This window comes from Cololabis saira, chromosome 9 (genome assembly GCF_033807715.1).
Source record: "Cololabis saira isolate AMF1-May2022 chromosome 9, fColSai1.1, whole genome shotgun sequence".
Classification (NCBI taxonomy): Eukaryota; Metazoa; Chordata; class Actinopteri; order Beloniformes; family Belonidae; genus Cololabis; species Cololabis saira.
Window position 1 is genome coordinate 44985096 of NC_084595.1, and position 17082 is coordinate 45002177.

Below are 17082 nucleotides of genomic sequence, written 5' to 3' on the forward strand. Positions count from 1 at the left end.
GTGCCACTAGTTACTCTTTACTACTTACTCTTTATCAAAATTCCTCCGTGTATTGTTTTCTTGCCAGTGGCCTCTGTCTCTATAGATTTTAAAATGCTACGTAGAATTGTTTTACTATGAAAGTATGGATGATGTACAGGGCTGGGGATCCATTCAAATGTCAAGAATCAATTCGATTCCGATTCTTAAGATTCAGAATCGATTATCACGCTTTGATTCGATTTGATATTGATTTGGGTTGGTTTTATTAAAACTGTTTTTTCAGCTGTTGCATGAATTATATGACTGTAAGACTGTAGTTATGCAACATATTAATACTAGTATTGTATTGAGATTCAACAGCAAGTATTGCAGCTAATGATGCTGTAAGGACCAATCAGCTCCCAGAATGCTGATAGAACTGAAACAGAAACATTGTGTGGAGTAGAAAACTTTTAGCACACCGGATATGCAGAAAGGTTCGTCGGAGGAGGAAAGCTGCAACTAATTCAGAAACATTGTGTGGCAAAATGATCAAACAGATCCAGGGCAGCAAACAGAGGCCGAATGAAATCGGTTTTATTTTTTCCCACATTCCGTTTTAATTTTTTCCATTTTCTGTCTATTTCGGTTTTTAATTTTTGAGAATTTGGTTTTTAGCATTTTATACAAATGTAACCCCAAGACAGTATATAAAGCAAAGAAATATAGACAATTTATGCAATAATAACTGAAAACTTTCTACTACTGTTTTCATACCTTTAAACATATTTAAAGGCAAAAACATGGCACTGTTATGCTCATGTCCAACAAAACTTCTTTTTTTGGGCATAGACAAAAAAATAAACAAAAGTTGTAATGTAAGGGTGAAAAAAAAATCGATCTTTAGACGTATGAATCAATTTTTAGGAATTAAGATGAGAATCGATTTAGAATTGGAAAATCGTTTTTTTCAACACAGACCTAATGATGTATATTTTATACCGAGTCCCATATTTCTGAATGAAGCTGTTCTGTCATCAGTGCCACGACTGCTCAGTAGAACCAATATTGATTCAAACACAGGCAAAACATTAAAAATCTGCTTTCTTCACCCCTACCTGCACTTGCAATGAGCAAGAATGTTGCCATGCTGCATAAAGGCAGCGTGGCCAGATGAACAGTAGGGGTGGGTAGGTGTGGGTAGGGGGGACAGTCCCAGAATCAATGGGTCATGCCAGGTCACTTTTTGCTGATTGCCACTTTTCTGCTTTTTTCATGCCCTCATGGGGCAGAAATGCTTCCTGAGGATGAAGCAGGAGCTGCAGATTCTGTCCCTAGGGCTCGGATCATACAGGACTGTCTCAGAAAATTAGAATATTGTGATAAAGTCCTTTATTTTCTGTAATGCAAAAATGTCATGCATTCTGGGTTCATTACAAATCAACTGAAATATTGCAAGCCTTTTATTATTTTAATATTGCTGATCATGGCTTACAGCTTAAGAAAACTCAAATATCCTATCTCAAAAATGTAGAATATTCTGGGAATCTTAATCTTAAACTGTAAGCCATAATCAGCAATATTAAAATAATAAAAGGCTTGCAATATTTCAGTTGATTTGTAATGAATCCAGAATGTATGACATTTTTGTTTTTTTAATTGCATTACAGAAAATAAAGAACTTTATCACAATATTCTAATTTTCTGAGACAGTCCTGTACGTCTTGGCCAAAAAGGAAAGCTCCAACTTTTCAAACGGCAGCTCTCAGAACCCCAAACCCTCGGTGATTGTCTTATGTTTGAGCGTGAGTGGTTTCGTGGTCTGTTGACACTTCTGCAGCTCTACAACTCTGTTGTGCTTAGTTCCCCAACAGGTCTAGCCAGTAAGCAATCATCTTAACACAATCAGGGCTTGATACAAACCCCAATTCCAATGAAGTTAGGATATGGTGTGAAACGTTCATAAAAACTGAATACAATACAAAAACAAGATATCCAATCTTAAACCTGGGAAATTTCTTTTTTTTAGCACTTTTTTTTATTTGATGCCTGCACCTGGTTCCATAAAAGCTAGGTCAGTTGACCTCAGTGCTGCACCTTCTTTCATTTCCACTTTTGGAGGTGGACTTCATTCCCATGGTTGTTGGATCTACAGCTTCAGCTGTGGTATTTAGTAGGAGAGCGGTCCAGACTGCAGGCCGGCCAGTCTAGTACCTGCACTCTTTTACTAGGATGTAACACATGTGGCCTGGCATTGTCTTGCTGAAATAAGCAGAGATGTCCCTGAAAAGGGTGTTACTTGGATGGCAGCAGATTCAATTCTATTCAGCAAACTTTACTAAGGATACCCCGATACTGATACTGGTATCGGGGCCGATACTGCTCTCATATACTCGTACTCGCAAATATTTTCCGATACCACGCACTGATACCACTTCACTGTTGTTGTAGATACTGATTAGCGACTCTAGGGGGAGATGTTGAGCCGCAATTCATTGCATTTTTCATTGCATTTTTAGCCTAGTTATTTTTGTGGTAGAAGTATCGTATCGGTACTCGGTATCGGCAAGTGCACAAATTAAAATACTCGTACTCGGTGTGAAAAAAATGGTATGGGAGCATCCCTAAACTTTACTGTGTGTGAGCCTTTTAGGATGCTCCTTTTATCAGGACTGTTTTCAATGAACATGGTAGTATTCCAAAGAGGGGTTTTTATGATTTCCTCAATTTCCTGGTTTTTTCTTGGCCTTATCCCATCTTTTTTTGGAACATGTTGCAGGCATCTAATTCAAATTGAATTTAAATTGAATATTTGAAGAAAATAAACAGAGAAGAAAAGAAAAAACAGTGTATCACTTTGAACAGCAGATATCTTGTCTTTGTGGTGTTTTCAAGTGAATATATTAAAGGATTTGCAAATAATTCTGTTTTTCTTCTTAGGAAGGAAACGATTAAGCCACAGTTAACCCACACTTATATAACACTATAAGTAACAGCGTTGGACTCCAAACACACACATGAACACACACATGCTCTTACACCACCACTAGGCGCAGCAACATTTCACAGCTCTGTTGAAGCATAAATGTTTATTTAATGTTGAGTATCTATTTCCTTTTTGTCATTATTTGTTCTTTTCTTTGTAAAAAAGAAAAACAAAGCTTTTGTGTACATTCACACTTTTACTGTGCATTATCATCCCCCTTGTTAATTTTTCTGAAATTCATTTGCCCCTTATGTGCTTATTTCTGAAACTTATCCCTCCAGGTGTGCTTTCCCTTTGTTTCAGTGTTGCTCCTTTATCTGTGTTTACTGTAGGAGTTATGTCTGCACCCCAGTCCATCACTACCTGAGGTAAAAAATGATTTTTGGAAGGTGTTCAGTCATGTTGATTTCATGCCTGAGCCATACACAATCACACTGTCATCGTTCACGTTCTTCTAGGAAACACGTCGTCATTGTAGCAGAGCTATTCTGCTGTCTTGTCATGCACACCATGTTGCAGCTTCATCTGCTCAGCCGGCGCTCATCTTAGTGCAATGTCCATGCTCAGTGATCAGAAGAATAGTAGCACCAAGATGACACGTCATATTGTTTTGCCACATTACGGAGCATTCAAATGTGATTTCATACTCTTGAATCAAAAGAAGAAATGCTGCGGCTCCTGAGTAATGAGTTATGAAACGTGCATGCACTCAACCTTTGAGTATTATATTACAATGCACTTCATAAAAAGGTAGTAAGCCAAGCATGGCACTGTAGCCATGCTTGGCTTTCATTCAGGCATAAGCATGAATGAACTCTCCACAGTATAGAGGGTTTGCATTGACGTCACATCCCCACTGGACCAGCACCTTTACTGGCACTGAGTGGCAAAAACAGCTGCAACTAGTGGAGAAGACGGGATAACAGACGATTATCGGCTTAAATTAAAGGCAGTTGGACTTGACAGTGAACCGTACAGTTACCAAGAACCAGTGGTCCATGGACATTAATATTTGGTACAGTTACCAAGAACCAGTGGTCCATGGACATTAATATTTGGTACAGTTACCAAGAACCAGTGGTCCATGGACATTAATATTTGGTACAGTTACCAAGAACCAGTGGTCCATGGACATTAATATTTGGTACAGTTACCAAGAACCAGTGGAACATGGACATTAATATTTGGTACAGTTACCAAGAACCAGTGGTCCATGGACATTAATATTTGGTACAGTTACCAAGAACCAGTGGTCCATGGACATTAATATTTGGTACAGTTACCAAGAACCAGTGGTTCATGGACATTAATATTTGGTACAGTTACCAAGAACCAGTGGTCCATGGACATTAATATTTGGTACAGTTACCAAGAACCAGTGGTCCATGGACATTAATATTTGGTACAGTTACCAAGAACCAGTGGTCCATGGACATTAATATTTGGCCACCAATCCAGTTTCCTGATATTTATATGTACTTAATTTCTACACCGGGGAAATACACGAAGCAAAGCTTGAAGGCTTACAAAAGTCTTGACGCTTGGTCCGACTTCAAGGCAGGATTTGTTGTAGAAATTAAAGTGATGAGGACACTGAACTTTATGATTTGACCGTTTAACGTTAGCTACCCAAAAATCCAACATTACCTGATACAAAATGGGAACCACTAATCCACGTTTCGGTGCCTGGAATCCAGTTGTTTCTGTGAATTGCAGCGATCCATTTGTCTCTCTTAAGCTTATTTTTCGGCAGTCTGTAAAACGATAACTCTGATTTCTTGCTAAATCTATGAGTACAGTCGATCCCACAACAGCTCTTTCCCATTTTAAATGTTTTCCAGTTGCTCAAACTGAAAGTTTACGCTGACACTCAGTCTTTCTGCCACTCAGTCTTTCTGCCACTCAGTCTTTCTGACACTCAGTGGGCGTAACCCGCTGTGAAGTCGCATCTGTGACGTCATGTCCATTCCCTCTATACTTTGATAAATGGAACCAGCACTTATTGTGATGAGACCTCCATTGCAACTTGGATATACTGTGAATCCTAGGCATGTGCAGACTAGGGCCATTTCTGAAACCACATACTACACATACACTGTGCACAAAAATACAATGCATTGTATACTGGTAAGGTGTTCACTGTATTGAAAAAAAGTGCTTATGCCATGGCAAAAGGTAAAGTTGTGACCAGCGTTTGCTGTAGTGGCCCTTTGCATTATGGGATACAGGTTGCAAGGTTGACTCGTCAGTTTCAACTGGATATTTTCCCCCAAACCTGCACACCCTCCTAGTATTTTGTGCATACAACTGATTGTGCAGTTGTTCACAGTGTGCTACATTTTGACAAAATCAGTACACACCTGTAGAATACTATCCATTTTTGTTGTGGTTTTATGTGCCATACGGAGTCAGGAAGGAAGCCAAGCCTTCACTGAGTCAGTTTACATGGACAACAATACTCAGTTATCAGTCTGATTAACCCTTGTGCTGTCTTTGGGTCAAGGAAGGAAGGTGAGGAAGGGAAGAAGGGAGGAAAGAAGGAAGGAAGGAAGAAAGGAAGGAAGGAAGGAAGGAAGGAAGGAAGGGAGAAAAGAAGGAAGGAAGGGAGAAAAGAAGGAAGGAAGGAAGGGAAAAAGAATGAAGGAAGGAAAGGAGAAAACAAGGAAAGAATGTACGAGGGGAGAAAAGAAAGAAGAAAAGGAGTAAAGAAGGAAGGAAGGGAGAAAAGAGGAAGGGAGAAGGAAGGAGAGAGCAGTAGGAAGGAAGGAAGGAAGGAAGGAAGGAAGGAAGGAAGGAAGGAAGGAAGGAAGGAAGGAAGGAAGGAAGGAAGGAAGGAAGGAAGGAAGGAAGGAAGGAAGGAAAGAGGAAGGGAGAAGGAAGGAGAGAGCAGTAGGAAGGAAGGAAGGAAGGAAAGAGGAAGGGAGAAGGAAGGAGAGAGCAGTAGGAAGGAAGGAAGGAAGGAAAGAGGAAGGGAGAAGGAAGGAGAGAGCAGGAGGAAAGAAGAACAGGAGAATGAGGTAATTTTGACCCAAAGACAGTACCAGGGTTAAGACAGGAAACAGTAACCCTGATCAAAGGAAAGTCACATTAGTAATAAATAATTGTGTTAAGCAAAGCTGAGTATGCTCAAAGATGCATTATTGTAGACATTAATAAAAACATCAAGTCCTATTTGAGGCTTCCGAGTCTCCCAGTGGCCTCAACATACGGTACTTGGGGAATGTTTAAGGACAAAAACAAGTGTAAACCACAACAAATAGCACTACAAATAAGAAGCTGTAGGCTACGTGGAGCTTTTGCAAAGTCAGGAACAAAACACTCACAATAGTAACATGGTAGTATGTGTGTTTTTCAACACCCATAAACTTGTTATTTTAGCTTTTTCAGCTTGAAGAATGTTTTTGCATTAAATTCTGGAGGAAAGGCTCAAACAAGAAATCCCCTCACGGTATTGTGGACAGCTAAACTGAAAGCTAATGAATATTGAAACCATAGCTTTGAAGGCCTTACATTGTCTGAAGTTTTCTTTTTAGCTGTGCAAGTTCCCGAGGGAGGTCTAAGGCAGAGGGACACAAGGGACATACTGTAGCAGTAATCCATCTAGTCCAGGGGTCGGCAACCCAACATGTTGAAAGAGCCGTATTGGACCGAAAACACAAAAACAAATGTGTCTGGAGCCGAGTCTTGTATCAGACTTAAAATGAAGACAACACATGCTGCATGTATCTATATTAGTTATAACTGGGGGAAGATTTTTTTTCATTATGCACTTCGAGAAAAAAGTCAAAATGTAGAGAAAAAAGTCGAAATGTCGAGACAAAAGTTGAAATGTCAAGATTAATGTTGAAGTACAATCTTGAGAAATAATTCAAAATGTCGAGAAAAAGGTTGAAATGTCGAGATTAAAAAGGAAAGGAAAAAGGAAGAAAAAAAGAGAAAAAAAGAAAAAAAGGGAAAAAAAGAAGAAAAAAGGAAAGAAAGAAAAAAAAAGGAAAAAAAGTTCAAACATTTTTTAAAAAGCTCCAGGAGCCACTAGGGCCGGGGTGGGGTGGGGTGGGTTGCCGACCCCTGATCTACACTCTAACAGAGAAGCCTGACATGTGGGAATCGTACTACAGAGGCAACTTGTGCACCTTAACTGGATTGTTGTCTTATTCAGAATATGATCACTAATCAGATTATTGCTGTCCATGTGAATGCAGTCATGATATTCCCTGGGAAGGGTTACTGAACATCTTTCGTAGATACTTACAAAACAGTAGCAGTGACATCAAAGAAGGAAGTTCAGGAAGGAGTTAATATTTGCCAGTGCATTCTCAACGTTGAGGTGGTCATGATGTGTCTGGTTCCCCCTCAGTAAGGAGCAGCTAAGGCCAGTGAAGATGATATCAGTGTGGGAGCAGAGGGCCAACCAGATGAGGAAACAGAACTGGGCGAGCTGTGAGGCTCTGTACAACGAACTGGAGTCAGAAGAGCGTATCCGCCTGTCGTCGGCCCTTCACATCCGGCCTGACATGAAGACCCACCTGGACCGGCCCCTGGTGGTTGAGTCCAGCGACGGGGCTCTGCAGGGCGGTCACCAGCATCACCACCACAAGACCTACACACCAGAGGAAGGCAAGACTACTACCGATCCACCTTCATCTCCTCGCCATTCCCACCATCGCCACCACCGCCACCCAGACAGAGGTCGCGCCAAATCCAAGGAGGAGGCCAACGACAACGGTGGCCCTGGGAAGGAGGGGAGGCGCCACGTCCATCACATTCGCTCCAAAGAGCACGACTGCAGCCGGAGCAAAGACGGCAAGAGCGAGAGGTCACGTAGTCGAGAGGGAGGCGGGATGCAGCACCATCAGAGTTCAGTGGAGGACGGTGGAGGTAGAGGAGTCACCGGTGAGAAACACCGTCATCATCACTCTCATCGACAGTCCCGAGGGGGCAATGGGACGGTGAACAACGATGGAAAGGGAGAGCGAAGATCCCGTCGCAAAGATGGACGTTCATCTAACAGAGAGGTGGACAGGAACTCCAGAGGCCAAAGTGTGACTAATGGAGAGAGAAGGAGGCATCGCACTCATGGGTCCCGGGGCCAGACCACGGCTGGAGGAGAGGAGCCCACGGAGAAGGAGAAGATCCACAGTCACAGGTAAAAACCAACATGGCTTCATGATTGTTACTCACATGCTTTTCTCCCTGAGCAGACACACCAGAGAGCTCTTTTACACCAAGGGAGGTCAAATCCAGGCTCAATTTCTTGTTTTGCTTCTCACAATGTTTGAATTTTACTTTGCAGTCAGAAAGTATCAGTGTCCTGTCCCTTGTGAGAAATTCAATTCAATTAAATTTTATTTATATAGCATCTAATACAACAGATGTTGACTCTAGACGCTTTCCAGAGATCCAGAACATGAACATAAACATAAACATAAACCCCCGAGCAATTATTACATAAACAATGGCAGGTAAAAACTCCCCTAGTGGGAGAAAAACCTTAAGCCAAACAGTAGCAAGAAAAACTCCCCTTTAGGAGGGAAGAAACCTGGACCAGGACCTGGATCATAAGGGGGTAGGGCCAGACTGGGGAGTAGGGGACATCAGCAGCACAGCAGGCAGGTGGAAGCAGCAGCGGGATGACCAGAGGGGGGCGGGGCCGCAGGCCAGCACGCAGCTCCCGATGCTCCGGCCTGCAAACATGCACAAAAGAGAAAAAAGAAAAAAATCATTAAGACAGTGTCTGTCAACATATTAAATGCTGCATTTGCTTTCTGTAAAGGTTTGGTGACTCGGAGGGAGACTCGTCAGCCATCTCCCCCCAGCAGGAAACCAGTTTCCCGGCTGACCATCCAGAGGACTCGGACAACCAGAAGAATATTAGAAGAACCAGCCAATCCTCTGTTCACATTCCCCCTGTGACCATCACCTCCCCACCTGGAGAGACCACCCTGATACAAAGTTAGTACCAACTAACGTCTACACAATTCAGACTCAGTATGACTGAGATAACATCCAGACAATTTCACAGAATAATATAATTATTCATTATTTTTAAAAATCTGATAAAATTCATTCCACAGCCGCCCCACAAAACACAAATACATCTCTATATGCATAAATATTTATCAAGTTGCTCCAGCAGTGGTAATAAAGTGGTAATAAAGATTCTTCGGGACATAAAGTTGAAAAGGTTTCTGCACAGGAGGATATTGTGTTTCATTGGTCCCCAGGGGGCTGGAGTTTGACGTCTTAATGGAAATTACAGTGTGTAGAGAAAATCCTTTTTGGGATCTCCACAATAATTCTAAGATTTCCATTACTCCAAAATCGTCTAAGTTTTTCCTTCATCCTAGGACTTGAAGAAAACACAGGAGTCAAGTTTCGGCTGGTATTCGTCCAAAAAATACTGTGAAGGTCCTTTATTGCAAAACAGTACAATTTAAAGATTGTTCACAGGAGAGCATCACATGTTCCGCGGTCCAAGGAAAACTCTGAAAACTTATCTCCGGACCACGGCTTATATACCCAGTCTGAGATAAGATACGACATTTTCTGTACTTTCTAGGCACCGATTTGATACATTCGCCAGAAATTTCTCATGATGTCATGATGTTACAGCTTCCCAGTTTGCCTCTCACCTTTGCCACAGTCACTCAAGGCCACGGGCTGCAGGTGTAGCGGACTTCCCCCTCCCTCACCCGTGTGTGTGCAGGCCAGTGTTTTTCCACTCTCCCTCTCTCTCTCTCTCAATATTAGCCCTAGTTAAATGTTTTACTTAGGTGTTAAATGATTATAAAATATTCACATAATTATATAAAAATATCCTCAACAAGTGTCGGTGCAGAAATCAACATAGTGTGTAATAGCGTCTGTGAGGCCATTAGACATTCTCCCCATGATATTCACAAAAAACCTCCCAGTCCGTCACCTCAGAACAACCCTGCCAGGCTGCCAGAGCTTGGCCTGACCACCCCCAATAGTTTGGGTGACCACTGGTTGTCGCTGGACTGCACGAACAAACATGTACAGGGGAAAACAAAGTGGCTAAATTAGCAACACTGACGTTAGCTCACTTACTACAACAGGTTGAAGGTTGTGTCTGTTCTCCGTCTGACTAAAAGCAACACTATGTAACTTTTCCAGCTTAATGTAATATTTCATCATCATCATTGTGATGGAACATCAACTTCCAACAGGTTTAATGAACCTCTGTCATGGTCTGAGGGGTCTGTATCTCCTTCACTGGCACTATGTAACTTTGAGGAGCATGGTAGGAACCCTGCCACACTAAAAAACTACACATTTTTACGGCTTTGACTGCTTTACGGCATACGTCACTTCCCCCTCCTTCCCCATTCGTAGTCCAGACCAAAGCTGGGCGGGGCGTGGAGCTCAGAGCTCAGCAGAAGCTGGTGTCATGGCCGAACCAGCGGAAAAACCCAAGAAAATAAAAGTTTTATCGGAGGAGGCGGAAAAAGAAAGCGGGAGAGTAACAAGCTAAATGCCCGGACAAGAATAAACTTTGTCCCGGCGTTCACTTGCTGGCGTGAGCTGAAAGACGAGGAGGGATGTCCGACAAGAGAGACAGAATTGTTATGATACAAATGTAAATGTAGAGTTCTATGTTCAATAAGAATCAAAATTAGAATGTTTTCACATACAGGGGATTCGTCTTGGGTTCTAGTATTTTTCCTGAGAACTGTTAAATTGTGCAGGGCTGATCTGCAAAATATAAGGAATGAACATTCAGTTATTCACAGGTTATAAAGTATGTTTTTATTTTGTCAGTAAGTATGTTGGACTACTAATTTATGACGAAGTCCCTCTAAAAAAACGTTTGTAGTTTGTGGAGCATTATCTGCTGAAACAGGACGGGGGGGCGGGGGAGACTTCACTAATAAAACCAAGTTGAACTTAGTGATTTTCAACTTCGTCATATTATATTGTTTATCCAAAAATAGATACATTACCTCTTCACTATCCATCCTGCAAACGACCGCTGAAAACAGAAAAGTAGTTTTGAAAGTCTGTCCCGTCTTATTTGATTCTCTATCAAAACAAATGCAGCGACGGGGACAGGAGTTTTCCAGCAGTACGCGCTGGTGCTCATGGGAAATGTAGTTCTTTCTGGTAAAGCACTACCGCTTTGGTCCAAAGGAGCCACCAAACTCAACAAAAGCTGAAAGTTACATTGTGCTGCTTTAAGGGAACCTAAACACTTTGAGAAGCCTCTGTATCTCTTCCCAGCCTTTCACTGGGAACTACTCTTGGCTGTATATATATCTTCCTTTTAGTGAGGCATGCTTCATATCAGCAGATTTTAACACAAACCCAATATCTTGAAAATGAATTTTATCAAGTAGCTCTACATTACATCTAAAAACATCCTTTCACTGACTGGATTTCAGGTGTGCAAACTGTTGATTCCAGCTTGTTTTTGTTCAAATAATCATTCTATGGTTTCTTTTTTCCTCCAGTACGATGAATGTTTAATGGGTGTGATCAGTAAAGGCGCCAGAAAACATAATTCTATCCAGATGTCTAATCAGCTAAAACACATTGTGCCTGTCCATCTTTGTGATTTAAATGAAGCCCCATTTTATTGCAAATGAATTTAGAAAACCAGTCAGGCTCAACACATTCAAAAACTTTAGCTTTCCACCGTAGTTTGTTTTGCTAGTTGAGAATCCTGGTTCATCTGGCATTCACTGGCTCTTCAACATCAAGAGGAAGTAAGACACAACAGAATAGACTATTATACAACTGAATGGGATTATTTTGTCATAACAAGTACAAAAAAAATGTAATGCCATCCTTTGTGAAGAAGAGATTTGCGCAATATATATGAAAACTGATTGATAATGATACGAACACAACATATCCTCATTCTCCAGTGATCATGCCATGTTTAGCAATGCTCTGTGAAGTTTGCTTGATCTTGTTACAGTTATATTCTGCCATAAATGAGACTGTTACTGTCTTTCTTCCCAGTGAACAGTATTGACTGTGAAATGATGCCCATGAATGAGAAGGCCCTGGAGGATTTGTGCCAAACGGGACCCAAACCCATCCTGCCGTACAGTTCCATGTTCATGTTTGGACAGACCAATCCGTGAGTCCCCTCAGCTTCTCCTACCTCCTCACCCTCTCACTGGACGTCCTGCTCCAGGTTTCTTCCTGAATAAAGGGGAGTTTTCCTTGCCACTGTTTGGCTTAAGGCTTTTCTCCCACTAGGGGAGTTTTTACCTGCCATTGTTTATGTAATAACTGCTCGGGGGTTTATGTTCATCTTCTGGGTCTCTGGAAAGATTCTAGTGACAACTATGTTGTATTAGACGCTATATACCGTATTTTTGCGACCATTAGGCGCATATAAACATCTTTTTTTTCTTTTTTAAATATGCTGCGCGCCCAATGATGCAATGCGCCCATTGTATTATTTAAAGGCTGATTTATGGTTCTGCGTTACACCGACGCAGAGCCTACGACGTAGGGCTGCGTTGGTGTAACGCGGGTCCATAAGGCGGACGTAATTGAGGCCACCGTGAGAAGTTATGGGGGAAAAGGGGAGCGTGAATTGCCCGTGATTGCCCGTGATTGCCCGGCGGCGGCTCCGTGGCGGGACACCTGGGGCAGACGGGGAGACTCGGCCTTGCTACCGAGAAGGACACGCTGCTGCCGGGGGGAGCTGCACCACAGAGGCGGGCCCGAAGGGCGGAGGAACCACCGACCGAGCAGCAGCCGACGCGTCGGCGGGCTCCGTCGTTTACTCTTGAAGGATTGTAGATGCGTGGGCTGACGTGTCTGCTGGGCTGGACTGTTGTTCGGGCTTTTGCAAAAGCCGGCATCATTTCCGAGGGGCCGCACGGCACGGAAAGTGACTCGGCTGCTCAGCACGGCCAGAGAGCTTGGGGCTCTGCCCGTCGCAGCTGATCGCTTCTCCCGGTCTCATTGATCAGTTCTCCCGGTCTCATTGATCAGTTCTCCCGGTCTCATTGATCAGTTCTCCCGGTCTTATTGATCAGTTCTCCCGGTCTCATTGATCAGTTCTCCCGGTCTCATTGATCAGTTCTCCCGGTCTCATTGATCAGTTCTCCTGGTCTCATTGATCAGTTCTCCTGGTCTCATTGATCAGTTCTCCCGGTCTCATTGATCAGTTCTCCCGGTCTCATTGATCAGTTCTCCCGGTCTTATTGATCAGTTCTCCCGGTCTCATTGATCAGTTCTCCCGGTCTCATTGATCAGTTCTCCCGGTCTCATTGATCAGTTCTCCTGGTCTCATTGATCAGTTCTCCTGGTCTCATTGATCAGTTCTCCCGGTCTTATTGATCAGTTCTCCCGGTCTTATTGATCAGTTCTCCTGGTCTCATTGATCAGTTCTCCCGGTCTCATTGATCAGTTCTCCCGGTCTCATTGATCAGTTCTCCCGGTCTCATTGATCAGGATTGGATGAATGCAGAAACGGAGGATGAAGATTTCAATGGGTTTGATTAATGTAATAACTTAAATAAAGTACAATCAAACTAAGTTTTGCTCCCGCTTTATTTTTATTTTATTTATTTTTTGCTCTATTTGTGTGTGTTGTGCGCACGTGTGTGTGTGTGTGTGTGTGTGTGTTGTATGGCGGCGCTCCGTGTGTGTAGACGGCGCCTTTTCGGTCGGTGCGCCATGTTTGTGTTTTAAATACAGAAATGACACAAAAAACTGAGGGTGCGCCTTTCCACACGGCGCGCCGAATGGTCGTGAAAATACGGTAAATAAAATTGAATTGAATTGAATTGAATTGAAATTGAACTGGAGGCAGGGGGAGAACGTAGTTTTCATTTCTTGACAGAACTACTAGACCCTGTTTCGCCAAAAAACCAACAAACCAAAACAACAACTCAGTTTCCCTTAGTGCTGGGGTGGTTGGGTGTCGTTGCCCAGCGTCCCCTAAACGCCGTGTTACACAGTGATGGTGGACTTGAGTTTGAGATAATTATTCATGATCTGTAATCTATTATTGACATTGTAATTTCTGGGGCTCGTGTTCTGAGTGCGAGGGCATGTCCAGCCAGTGAGCTCCCTGAGGTCCGAGCTGTAACAGCTGTTACCCCGACGTCTGGGACGGAGGTTTCTGTTGCAGTGGAGCTCTTGTAATCACGCTGACTGTTTATTCTGGCTGTGACTGGCCAAAGCAGTGTTTGGAAGTTACAGTGATGAGGTGATGTTCATACATGGAACTGAAACAAAAAAAGCTTGCTGTCACTTTAAAGCAGCACTATGTAACTTTTCCAGCTTAATCTAATATTTCATCATCATCATTGTGATGGAACATCAACTTCCAACAGGTTTAATGAACCTCTGTCATGGTCTGAGGGGTCTGTATCTCCTTCACTGCACTATGTAACTTTGAGGAGCATGGTAGGAACCCTGCCACACTAAAAAACTACACATTTTTACGGCTTTGACTGCTTTACGGCATACGTCACTTCCCCCTCCTTCCCCATTCGTAGTGGAGACCAAAGCTGGGCGGGGCGTGGAGCGCAGAGCTCAGCAGAAGCTGGTGTCATGGCCCAAGCAGCGGAAAAACCCAAGAAAATACAAGTTTTATCGGAGGAGGCGGAAGAAGAAAGTGGGAGAGTAACAAGCTAAATGCCCGGACAAGAATAAACATTGTCCCGGCGTTCACTCGCTGGCGTGAGCTGAAAGACGAGGAGGGATGTCCGACAAGAGAGACACAATTGTTATGATACAAATGTAAATGTAGAGTTCTATGTTCAATAAGAATCAAAATTACAATGTTTTCACATACAGGGGATTCGTCTTGGGTTCTAGTATTTTTCCTGAGAACTGTAAAATTGTGCAGGGCTGATCTGCAAAATATAAGGAATGGGCCTTCAGTTATTCACAGGTTATAAAGTATTTTTTTATTTTCTCAGTAAGTATGTTGGACTAGCGTATGAGTTTGTAATTTGGGGGCATTATCTGGCTGAACCAGGACGGGGGGGCGGGGGTGACTTCACTAATAAAACCAAGTTGAACTTAGTGATTTTCAACATCGTCATATTATATTGTTTAGCCAAAAATAGATACATTACCTCTTCACTATCCATCCTGCAAACGACCGCTGAAAACAGAAAAGTAGTTTTGAAAGTCCGTCCCGTCTTATTTCATTCACTATCAAAACAAATGCAGCGACGGGGACAGGAGTTTTCCGGCAGTACGCGCTGGTGCTCATGGGAAATGTAGTTCTTTCTGGTAAAGCACTACTGCTTTTGTCCAAAGGAGCCGCCAAACTCAACAAAAGCTGAAAGTTACATTGTGCTGCTTTAACAGAAAATCCTTGCATGGAGCCTGACGGTTGCAGGTCATTTAGACTGACTGGTTGAGAAAGTCAGTTTAGAGATGAAATGCCGTTTAAGACGCTGCAATATTGTCAGATTAGTTTCCCTGTTGAAAGTGTTACTATCAACAGGGAAACCGGTATCCTGGTTTTCGGAAGGCGATCCATCTTGGAATATTTTTCACAAAATTAAATTCTGGGCCATTTTTAGGTTTTAAAAATTAAGTGATATTATATTTTATATGTATAAACAACTTTCATCTGTTACACCCACTTTATCCTGATGGAGTTGGAGCCGGGCCTAAATCTCTGTACCATTTCTCAATCAAGACAGTAGGAGAGAGGCAGAGATCATTCCTGCCCCTGCAGCATTTGGCCATTTATTGTTAAATTTTCCAACTTAGAAATAAAAATAAAAAGTAAAAAAAAAAATTAAAGAAAAAAAAAAAAAAGCAAACAACTTTTTTTTTGTTTTTTTTTCTTTTCTGCTTTGGAACTCTGTGTATCTTAGTATTTAATAACACATTGGGCCTTTCCATGTAAAGAAAATGGCAACTAAATGGGAAATACATTTCCGATATGCACTTCAGTGAAAAAAGGATGTATCTGTGGAGCATTTTCTGTAAAACTACAGACACTGAGATTATTTTCTGTTTTCCTGCTTCTGTCTTCTCAGGGTGAGGCGGTTATGTCACTACATTGTGACTCTGCGGTATTTTGAAATGTCCATCCTGGTTGTCATTGCCATGAGTAGCATCGCTCTGGCAGCAGAGGACCCCGTCTGGACTAACGCGCCTCGCAACCAGGTGAGAAACACACTACACACACAAACATGCACACAATACTTAACAAACCCATCAACGTCAATGCCCTACATTAATCAGATAAGCAGCTAACATGGTAAACTGGCAACAGGAGGAGACATGAAGTCTCCTTAACATTCAAACATTGTCACCTGAGGCCTGAAAGGGCAGGACAAGAACATGCTTTATAAACACTGGCTATAGAAACAGGAGTCTGTCACACCAGAGCGGGCACTCTTTGGACACCGAGCAACTATGACACCAAGACTGAGCTGCACATAGTTAGAGGATGTGAGATTGTTGTTTGGACAGTTTACAGTAAGATCAGTGCTAACCAGTACTGGAGTTGAGGGGGGATGAGGGGGATGGCATCCCCCCCTGAAATAAAAACGGTCCAAATCATCCCCCCTGTAAAACTGCCATCCCCCCTTTCCATCCCTTATGTCATTTCATCAATGAGTCATCAGCAGAAAAATGACACCAGAAAAATAACTTAGTTGACAATTTTCACCTGTTTCAAGTCAATTTTCACTTGAAATAAGTAGAAAAATCTGCCAGTGGGACAAGATTTATCTTCTTATCACAAGCAAAAAAATCTTCAGATCAGATTTTTCTACTTATTTTAAGTGAAAATCTACTTGAAACAGGTGAAAATTGTTGTTTTTTCCAGTGATGGGTCTTGTTTTAAGATTAATGAGATTTTTTTACTAAAATGAGACATTTTAACTAGAAATAAGACAAATATTCTTGTTAAGATTTAGAGTTTTTGCAGTGATCCATGTTACTTATCCTGTGAAGGACAGAGTCATATTGATAAGTTCAGAAAAGTGTTTTTTATTGTTGTGTTTTGATGTATTTGATGTAAGCCCAGTGGATATTTAAAGCTTACAGAAGGCTGCATTTAAATGCTGCTATGTCATTCCTGCAGTATTTCTGCAGGTGTTTTGGTCACTGCTATTATTTGTAATATATTATATTATTTGTATTCAGCACAAATTATCTGTCCCCATATG

At 42.2% G+C, this 17082-nt stretch overlaps 1 protein-coding gene across 1 annotated transcript in view; it reads left to right on the plus strand.

The window, feature by feature from the left end:
• Positions 1 to 17082, plus strand: part of LOC133450780 (voltage-dependent N-type calcium channel subunit alpha-1B-like) — a 245093-nt gene that overhangs the window by 148571 nt on the left and 79440 nt on the right. The window contains 5 exon segments of the mRNA XM_061729657.1: positions 3280 to 3315; positions 7305 to 8093; positions 8721 to 8899; positions 11933 to 12053; positions 15943 to 16072. Of these exon segments, the coding sequence (XP_061585641.1) occupies positions 3280 to 3315; positions 7305 to 8093; positions 8721 to 8899; positions 11933 to 12053; positions 15943 to 16072 (1255 nt within the window).